Source organism: Melospiza georgiana, chromosome 4 (assembly GCF_028018845.1).
Source record: "Melospiza georgiana isolate bMelGeo1 chromosome 4, bMelGeo1.pri, whole genome shotgun sequence".
In the NCBI taxonomy this organism is placed as follows: Eukaryota; Metazoa; Chordata; class Aves; order Passeriformes; family Passerellidae; genus Melospiza; species Melospiza georgiana.
In genome coordinates, this window is record NC_080433.1 from 66,399,678 (window position 1) to 66,409,636 (window position 9,959).

The window sequence follows — 9,959 nt, forward strand, 5'->3', positions numbered from 1 at the left end:
AGCATAGAGTACTGTGTATCCTGTCCAAGACACACAAAATTGGAGGACTTCAAAATATACAGTTTTTAATCTTAAATTAATCCTGGTACCCTGAAAGATTGCAGCTCCAATCAGAAGCTAATGTGTCCTTCCAGATGCTTTTGCACTAGAATAGATTAATCTCCTAAAATGCAGGGATTCAATCCTGAGCACACACAGTAATGTCAGTACCTTCAGGTCCTGGAAGCTTGGGTGACCATCTATGGACAGTGATAGCACAAGAATCAATTGCAACAACCCAGAAATTTGTCTTTCCATTCCCCTGCATCCCTACTGCCAGTTTAACAAACCACTGTCTCCAGAGGTAAAAATAGCTATGAACCTCTGGACTGAAAATTACAAGCATCTGTCAGAAGCAGCACAGCATATTTGGGGGTTTAGGGTGACTCCAAAATGCACCAAGGTATAAACTCCTTCAAAAAAACCTGGTGGACATTCAGTTATAAAAACAGACTGAAGCACTGAAGCTTCAGAGCTTCCCATATCAGGTTGTTGAGGGAGGATGAGATTATTAATCTGGTTTTCCAAGATAAAAATACACTGAAAAAATACCTGGAAAAGCTCAGTCACATTAAAAAAAAAAAAAAAAAAAAAAAAAAAAAAAAAAAAAAAAAAAAAAAAAAAAAAGAGAAGGGAAAAGAAGGTAATAAGAAGGTAATAAAAACCAGCACACATATCCTAACCTTTCATAGGCAACATGTCATCCCAGGTATTTTCTAGTATTTCCACAGCATATCTAGTAGTCCAGATTATATGGCAGACCTTTTTTTAACCACTTCAAATATCATACAGGGTTTGCACTATACGGTGCAAGTCCTTTGGATAAATTTGGTTATTTTTGTCATTTGGCATTGAACCTTATTGTCAATAGCAGCCAACCCCACCAGGGGAGCCACAGCCATATGCCAGAACTTTTCACTCCTGCCTAATTCTGAGTACAGTCTTGTTTCCTCTGCTCAGAAAATGACCTACATATGTAGTCAAAAGACGCTACCAGATGCACTACATATGTCAGATTCAAATATAGCCTTTCAAAAAAATACTAGAGACATTTTGAGCACGGTGAGCAGTAGGCTTACATTGTGAAGAAACCTCATGTATGACAGACAGGAGTAAAGGAGAAGATGAGGCACCTAACCAGGCAGGTCCCCACTGCACTGCAGACTCAGTAACACACATTCTGTAATCCCAAGTAACTCTGCTTTCACAAGAGCTTGGGTAATGTGTGCATTATGTAATGCCTAAGCCACACATACAGCAAGAAAACAACACCTGAAAAGCTGATCATTAATTGAGCACCATTTATTCTGCATGCCAAACAAGGCAGGAGTATCTAATTATCCAGCTAATGATTGTACATCAAGACAGAGATCAGCTATGGAGGAGCAAGCTCAGGGCTGTCACTTCCTGAACTCTGCCCAAACTGCTTCCCTTCCACAGGTGGTAAGCAAGTGTTCTTGCAAAAGTAACCTGAACAGCTCACTCACTCCCTGCAGCACCATGCAACACCCACCTACACCAGCTGCAAGCTTAAAACCTGCAGCAGCCCCAGATGACAGAAGGATAAACAACTCCCATTGCAGACAGATGAGCTGTTGGCAAACCATGGCCAAAGGGTTCGGGCAAATTAGGACATTGGACCGATCACAGCCTAAGAAAGAAGTGATTTTGCAAACAAGGCTGTTTATTATTATCCTTTCTAATCTCTGGTTTAGACCCAGTAGCCAACACAACAGGAGGAAGCCTTCACCATTATCAGATGCTGAAGGTCCAAACACACTTTGTACCAATGACTTCTTTACCCAGCTAAGCCCACACTGTGTTACCAAGCTCATGCAATCCAATTTCCTAAATGTTTGGATTTTGCCCCCATTTGCTGTAATGAATATCTGTCCAAGTGTTGCACTCCTGACATCTGGCTCAGACAAATTCCTAAAGACTTCAGGGCACCAGAACTGCTTGGAAATGAGCAGGGACTAACTAGCCACAACCTCCTTAAGCCATTTAGCAACTGGCATGCACTATATATTTAGAAATTCAGATCTGAAAAGATCTAAGGATATTCCAAGCTCATGCTGAACATGTTTTGCCTTTTTATGCATTCTCTAAAATTTTGTATTAATACTGAGGGAAAGAGGCACAGAAAGGGAACATAACAGTCTCCACCATAAAAATCTATTCAACATTTACAATAAAAGAGGATTTCGACTTCTCCTTGAGAGAAAGACTTTATTTCCAGAAACATCTCATTCTGTAATGGCTGCAGAAAAAGGACAGTTTTTCCATTTCAAAACAGCTCTAAGGACAATGGTAAAAAATGGACAAGACAGACAAATGAGAGATGTTCCTCATTTCAGCATATATCCTCTGGTTTTCACCCTTGAAAGTTTAACTTTATTCCTTTATAAATCACAGTCACAAGGAAAATAGCCATTTTCTCACACAGACAAAATTAACACTGATCTACCCTGCAGCCAGCAAGGGCAAAAGGAACATCACCACATCTGCTTTTACAGCACCACAGTACTGATCACAACACAGTAATTCACTTAGTAAATGCAAAAAAACCCACATGTATCTGGAGGAGATCTTTTGATGGGCAATTTGCAGAGAGCTACAGGAAAGAAACCTTAACTGTGTATAATTTTATACATTTCTTAGAAGTTTTTACTGGTTTTCAGGTAGGAAAGCATTTGTAACACTGCACCCCTGCACCCTCACATTTCAGCAGTTTGCATTATTGCTGAAGTGTCACGTTACTGAACAGACTCCTCACACCAGCACTAGGAAGCTCTGGCTCACTTTGGACAGTAAAATGATAGTCAGAAGTCTACAAGAGATGAAAGGGAAGAAAAAACTTCCACCAATTTCTAATGCCTTCATTAAATTATCCAGGCTCCCTCTGGTGGGGGATTTAATGCAGAGACTGTTCCAGTTTGCTATATGAGAACAGCTTTGAACCACAACAGGTTTTTTTCCTTCTGTAAAACAAACCGTGTTACATCTGGACTCTGCAATTAGTGGAGTCTCTTGTCATGCTTAATCACAGCAACCTGAGGTAAAGCTTTGTTTCTGGCTCTGAGCTACATCACATAAAGAAGAGCAGTCAGTGATTAAAAAAAAAAAAAAAAGCTAAAACATCACATTTTTAAAACACAAATTATTGTCTTTGTGCTCCAAAATCCCCAGAATATTTCTCCTTTCTTACTTCAGCTCTCCAAAGTCCCAGCAGAACCACCACCTCTGCCCCTGATGTGGACAGAGGCCAAAGAAAGATTTCTCTCCCCAGGGCACACAAGAGATCTAGGGCTCCGAGTTTTCATTTCTGGTTATATATTGATTATATTAAGTCCCAGGTCTCATATCTCCCCAATAATTTGAATATCATTTATTTGCACTATGGTCAGACAATTCCAACATGCCTATGTATCTCTCTACAAATCATACACACAGGAGTCAAGCAAACCATCCATCCATTTCATTTCTCTACAGTCCCTGAAGTTGTCATTTTAACCAGTTACAGTAAAGGAACATGACAAGCTTCACAAACACAGAAAGACATCACACGTGGTATTTTTAGTATCTACCACTAAATATATGTACTACATATTGCCATCAAAACTCCTGTTATCCATGCAATCTCATAGTCAAATTTAGTTTTGCCTCCTGAACTTCATTACCAATATTATCAACATTCTGCAGTTAAAAGTCTTGAAATAAACAGCAAACATGCAGAGAGGTAGCATTCAAAAGAAAAATTAAAAAAAGAACCATCCAACTTGAGGTAGGAAAACTGCAACCCGATGTTGCTGTACGGGAAAAGCAGCATGAGCCTTTTCATGGATGGAGACAATTTTGTTTCTGACAGCCCTTATTATGACTCACTAACTTTTCTTCCTTAATAAGGCCACAATTTGCATCAGAGAAAGTGTGTCTATAACAAGCCTGAGGACTCAGAAAATTATCCGATGGCTAAGAAGCATAACTTTGCTACACCGACAAAAACAATCTTAGTTCTCAATTTGTCCTTGTGCTTTCAGACAGAAAGGGATGCAAGACTATGCCTACTATAGTCCAAGAATTCTGATTAACCTCATACAGCCTATCTTAGATGATGAGTATAATTCAATTACTGCCAGATAGGACGGCAGCTGAAGCTGAAGAGCAACTCGGAGTTGAGGGCTATTTAGGATATAGTCGGCACAGAAACCAGTCTCACAGGTCAGAGAAAACAGTCCTCATCACTGCAAGTTCCTTGGGACAACTACGAAGTTTTACGAGAACCCACTGCTTGCAACCCATACAGGAAGGCAAATAAAGAGCAGCAATTCACGTTCAGTGTATCATCAATGAAATCCACAGCCTTCCAAAGCAAGCGTTAACTTATTCAGACTAGGGAGATTACGACCTCATTTTGCCCCAGAGGCATTCCTTAAGTGCCCAAGTAAAGCTATGCTGGGAACCAGCAGAGAGGGATTTACAGTTCAGAAACACAGGCGTGATGTCCTCGCCCCTGACCTCCCAGACCCCCCTCAAATGCAAAGCCTGCGGCGTACGGTGTGGACACTGACAGACCACTCTAAACACGAAACTGCAGGAAGGATGCGGGACCATTCTCCTCGTACAGAAAACGGACAACTCTCCCAGCAACTACAGGACTACACCACCTGTAGTAAAATCGAGGAGGGCAAGCACACATCCCATCCCCTTGCACACCGCGCTGCGATGGCCATGCGACCCCGCCCGGACCTCGCTCAGCCACGCGTTCCCCTCGCCAGCTCCCCAGCCTGGGGCACTCCGGGACTGCTCCGCCTTCTGCTTCACTGCAAGGGGTTTGCGGGCGTGCAGGGACGGGCGATTCCCGGCTCGGTTAAACCTCCCCGGGGAGCGCTGCCCCCGCCGGACAAGAGCCGGGTCCCCGCGGGGGAGGGAGCCGGGCGGGGCGGTGCGGCACTCACCGATGCCCAGCCCCACCACCACGCGTCCCGCCAGCAGCGTCTCCTTGTCGCGGGCGGCGGCCAGCACGCCGGAGCCCGCCGTGAAGAGCCCGCTGGCCAGCAGGATGCAGGGCCGCCGGCCGCACAGCCCGTTCAGGACGCCGCCGGCCAGGGCGGACAGGGCGGCGGCGCCCACCGTGCTGGAGACGAGCAGCTCCTGCCAGAGCGCGTCCAGGTTGAGCTCCCTCTTGAGGAGGAGCAGCGCCCCCGACACCACGCCGGTGTCGTAGCCGAAGAGGAAGCCCCCCAGGGCGGAGAAGACCGACACCACGTAGACGAAGCCGGGGGTCTCGTCCTGCTGGAACTGGCGCCGCGCCGCCCGCTCCAGCTCTCCGCCCGACGCCGCGCTGTTGAGGCTGGAGCAGGACTCGGCGGCGATGAGGCTCCGCTCGCCCGCCGCCGCGCCCGAGCCGGCGGACCCGTCCGCCTGCCGCCGCCTCTTCTCGCCCATCAGGTTGCTCAGGCTCCGCAGCGTGTACTCCACATTATCGCTGGCCTTGCGGGACATGGGACGGCCGCGGCGGCTCCCGCCCCGACCGGGGGAGGGCAGGGGGGTGAGGCGGGCGGCTGCCGGGCTACTCAGACTCGGGCGGCGGGGCTGCCGCTGCTGCCGACGCTGCCCGTCCTCAGCGCGCCCGCCCCTCTCGGGCCGCACTCAGCTGGGTCGCATCGTCCCCCGGCCGCCGGGCGGACTTGAGGGGAAGTTGCCGCCGCTCCCAGCGCCCGGGCGGAGCTGGAGGCGGAGGCAGGCGGGGACAGCGCCGAGCGCGGCCCGGCGGGCGCAGGGGCGGGCTCGGCCGCCCCCCCGCCGTTCGCCGCACGGGGCAGGCGCGGCCCGGGGCGCCTGCGCACGGAGCGCCCCCGCCGCGCTCGCTCGCGGGCGGCGGGGCTGGCAGTGGCGCTGGGGCCAGGAAGGAAGTCGGGAGGGAAGCCGGGAAGGAAGCCCTGGGCGGGTGGGCGCCACGCAAGCCTGGGGGCCGGTCCCTGAGCCCGCGGAGCTGTTCCCGCTGGCGGCCCCCGTCTGCATGAGGAGCAGGGGCCGCCGGCCGGGGCTGCCCACCCGCGCGGTTTCCGCACTGTCTGGGCAGCGCTGTCCGGGTGCCGGGCGCGTAACGATCGAGGTTCGCTTAGTAACTGGATCGTTTGAACGGAGACAGCGTTCCGCGTCCGCGTTTGTCGTTTTCTGAAGCACTGGGTGATACTGTCTCTGCTGCTGTGCACGAACGTAGCAGGTTTTCGCTGCTGGGGTCTCCCGGCTCTCTTCGTCCAAGCTCACTTGGGGGGACCATTTCAGATCGTTAGTGTCGATTGATTGTCCCACCTCCCCTGCTCTCCCTCTTTTCAGGGTGTTGAATGGGAAGGCTGCGCGGCTCCTTTCGGCGCTGCTGCCCTGGCTGTCGCTGCCGGGGCTCCGAGCGAGCCTGCCCGCCCCGTCCCTGCGCGCTGCACGGGAGCTGGAGCCGGCGCTGCTCCCTCAGAGCGCGGCGAGAGCGCTGGAACGGGCTGCCCAGGGACATCTGGCTGCTCCCTGGAGACACAACACCCACCTGGACGTGTTCCTGTGTAACCTGCTCTAGCTAACCCTGTCTTAGCGGGGGCGCTGAATGATCTCCAGAGGTCCCTTCCAGCCCTTACGATTCTGGGATCCTGTTCCAAAAATAAAGGGAAATTGCCAGCTGTTTTTCAGAGTGGGACAGGTTTCTTACCATGTAGGAGCAGAGTTTGGAGCTTGTTCCTGTGCTTGAAGTAGAGCATTGTGTTTTGCTAATTCCACCTTTAAGCAGTCTTTTTGGGGATTTTTCCCCGGGATGCAGAGCCTGGTGGATCCTGTCAGCAGGGAGAGGTTCCTGTCTCCATGAGGACCCAGGCAAGCTTTGCTGCCAGTGTGCATGGAAGGGCCTTCCAGATGCAATGCATTTTTGGGGAAAAGTATATGTCATAATATCATAATATTATAATTTGTACTTCTTGTATGTTGGCACGAATACGGATAAAACAAAATTTTCATTCTGACTTAACTGTCTTCTGCAGAGATTCTCATAATGAGGCCAGCCAGCACCCAGAGAATTTTGGTAATTAACTGGATCAGTTACCAGCCCACACCTTGTGAGCAGTACTAGTCATAGCCATGTGAATTTAAAAATTAGAAGAGGGAGCAAAGTCCAACATGGCCAGCTGCACACAGTCTCTTTGGTGATTTGCCTCTGCCTCAAAGCAAGCTGTGACATGCTGATACTGGTCCAGATAATACTAACTAAATAAAATAGTGAGCTTTAGTTACTAAAATAAGTATAATAACAGTGTAATAATGTCTCTATACGTAATCCTGTTAGAGAGAGATGTAGCGGTGGATTTCTAAATACAATAGGTCAGCTTGCATGTTTGAGCATGGGAGAAGCCTGAACTAGATAATAATTAAATGCATGTTAACATTCAGTTATTTTTAGTCAATATTTGGGTTGATTGGCACAGAGCATTCCTTATTTTAATAAAGACCAATAGGGGCCAACCCAGTACTAAAGCAAGAAATAGTTCCAGGTTCTAGCATGAGGAATGAAGTTATCACAGGATCACAGAATGTGCTGAGTTGGGAGGGACCCACCAGGATCATGAAGCCCAACTCCCAGCCCTGCACAGCACCACTCCCAGAGTCCCCCATTTGCCTGAGAGCACTGTCCAAACACTTCTTGAGCTCTGTCAGGCTGGTGCTGTGACTGCTGCCCTGGGGAGCCTGTTCAGAGCCCTTTTCCTAATACTGAACCTAAACCTCCCCCAACACAACTTCAGGCCGCTCCCTCAGTGTCACTGTCACCATAGAGCAGAGATCAGGGTCTGCCCCTCCTCCTCCCCTCATGAGGGAGCTGTAACTGCAGCGAGGTCTCCCCTCAGTCTCCTCCAGGCTGGACAGACCCACTGACCTCAGCCACTCCTTATACAGCTTCTCCTCAAGGCCCTTCACCACCTTTGGGCACTCTCTAATAGTTTAATGTCTCTTCTATATTGTGGGGCCCAAAACGGCCCCCAGCACTCGAGATGAGGCCACCCCAGAGCAGAGCAGAGCAGAGCAGGACAATCCCCTCCCTTGCCCAGCTGGTGATGCTGTGCCTGATGCCCCCTGGACATGGGTGGCCCTCCCGGCTGCCAGGGCACTACTGACTCATATTTACCTTTCCATTGCTCAGGACCCCCAGGTCCTTTTCTGTGGCACTGCTCTCCAGCCTCTCATTCTCCAGTCCGTCCATACATCCAGGGTTGCCCCATCTGAGGTGCAGAATCTGGCACTTTCCCTGAACTGCTGAATGCTGGACATTCTGTCCAGAAGGATATTATGAGAGACAGTATCAAAAGCTTTACTAAAATCCAAAAAGATTATCCAACTCTCCTTGATCAAATAGGTGGGCTACCAGGAACTGTCCCCTCAGGTCCAGCAGCTCTCCATGAGCAGACTGGCTTACATTGCTACTGCACGAGCAGCACAGAAGCTGTAATCTTCCAGAAGACTCCAGACTTGCCTAACAAGCATAACACTCACTAGTTTTTTGGTTTGTTTTTTTTTTTTTTTTTTTTTTTTTTTTTTTATGTAAGTCCCAAATAAGAATGTGGGACACAGTGCATGAAACAGAAAACATTCACACCAAATCCCCAGCCAGATAGAAGGAATGCTTTTACAGAATACTGTCACAACAGCTGGCTGTCACAAAAACAACCTGTCTTTTTAATAGCCACCACAGATGCTGGAGGCATCCTGTATGTTGCAGTTAATAGAGACTCAAGAGAGCTAGCAAAAAGCTTTTATTTTTTTCAATTGATGTCCCAACACAAGCACAAACAGACATAATTTCTCATCAGATCATGCTGTCAAGCTTCTCTCTTAAAAGGATTCCCTGAAGAAAGACAACAAAAAGTTTAGCTGTGAGAGTTCATGCATTACACTGAAGACTGGCTTCATGAGAGAGATGGAGCATTTGTTTTGTTTGTAGATTTTCACTGTTGTGATCATCTCTCTATAGTACTACATTTCATGATAAAAACTGACTTATAGATGATTTCACATTAATTAAAAATGCAGTAGGTATGATCAGTAATCTAAGACGGCATCAGATTCAAAGAAGGATTTGAGTGGATTTTAGCTATGATGTTATGCTTTCAAGAGATTGAGTATTTAATTGAAACACTGTTTAGATTCACAGCTCTTCCTCATTCTCTCCTTTAAGGTGTGTTTGCATAATTGTTTGCCAGGATGTTGTGAAGTAGATCAAAGAACTTTTCCAGTTTCAAAAACTCAAAGTTTTGTGTTTCAATAGAGAGCAGGAATAATCACAGGATTTGGCTGCTTTTTATTTTGTTGATACATGGTATAAATCAGAAAATGTCTTCCAGAAAATTACCGAGGGCTTTGTAATGTGCCCAGAACTCTGCTAGACAGAACAGGGGAGTAAGCTCCTGTCTTTGCAGATCCTCGGAAGGGGGTGGATGAGTGCTGAAATCTCCAGCCAAGATTCACAGAGAGATGCTCTAGGTCTGTTGTGTGACAGTCTGGCGGTCAGTAGCCTCACCCGGCAAGTGGGAGGCCAGATTCATGGATTTGCTTCAGCCCAGGCCTCAGGATCCAGGAAATCTCTTTCTCACCTCTCAAGAAGATTATAGGTTCAATAGGGAAAAGATGGATTTTTAAAGGAAATTGGGTTGATGTGCAGACAAGAATGTAAGAGCCATGGGGTGAGACAGACAGTGAGGCAGAAAAGGATGTGATTCTGTGGGAAAAGAAGGTCAGCTTTATCAATGATGGGTATATTATTCACATAAAACTAGTTTCACAAAAAAAAAAAAAAAAAAGGAGTAATACAAGGAGCAAATCCTCAAACCAAGAATTCTTCTCTTCTCAGCTGGTGCTGTGGGGGGGGGCATGAGGTCTTTAGCCTC

General features: G+C 47.9%; 2 protein-coding genes across 2 annotated transcripts in view; one reads left to right on the forward strand and one right to left on the reverse strand.

Moving 5' to 3' along the window:
* SLC2A13 (solute carrier family 2 member 13) overlaps window positions 1-5,725 on the reverse strand; it is a 144,820-nt gene extending 139,095 nt beyond the window's left edge. Inside the window, exon 1 of the mRNA XM_058022407.1 lies at window positions 4,998-5,725. Within this exon, the coding sequence (XP_057878390.1) occupies window positions 4,998-5,544 (547 nt within the window). The 5' untranslated portion in view covers window positions 5,545-5,725. The remainder of the gene's footprint in view (window positions 1-4,997) is intronic.
* Window positions 5,543-7,193, forward strand: LOC131083024 (collagen alpha-1(I) chain). Its single transcript, XM_058023303.1, has 2 exons — window positions 5,543-6,157; window positions 6,382-7,193. Exons 1-2 carry the CDS (start codon window positions 5,543-5,545, stop codon window positions 6,601-6,603), a joined length of 837 nt encoding a protein of 278 aa, XP_057879286.1. The 3' UTR covers window positions 6,604-7,193.
* Window positions 7,194-9,959: the final 2,766 nt, after the last annotated feature.

Excerpts from the sequence above, each read along its gene's own strand:
- LOC131083024 (XM_058023303.1), top strand. The coding sequence starts at position 5,543 with ATGGGACGGCCGCGGCGGCTCCCGCCCCGACCGGGGGAGGGCAGGGGG. Across the intron at positions 6,158-6,381 it reads CCGGGCGCGTAACGATCGAG|GGTGTTGAATGGGAAGGCTG; the intron begins GTTCGCTTAGTA and ends CCCTCTTTTCAG.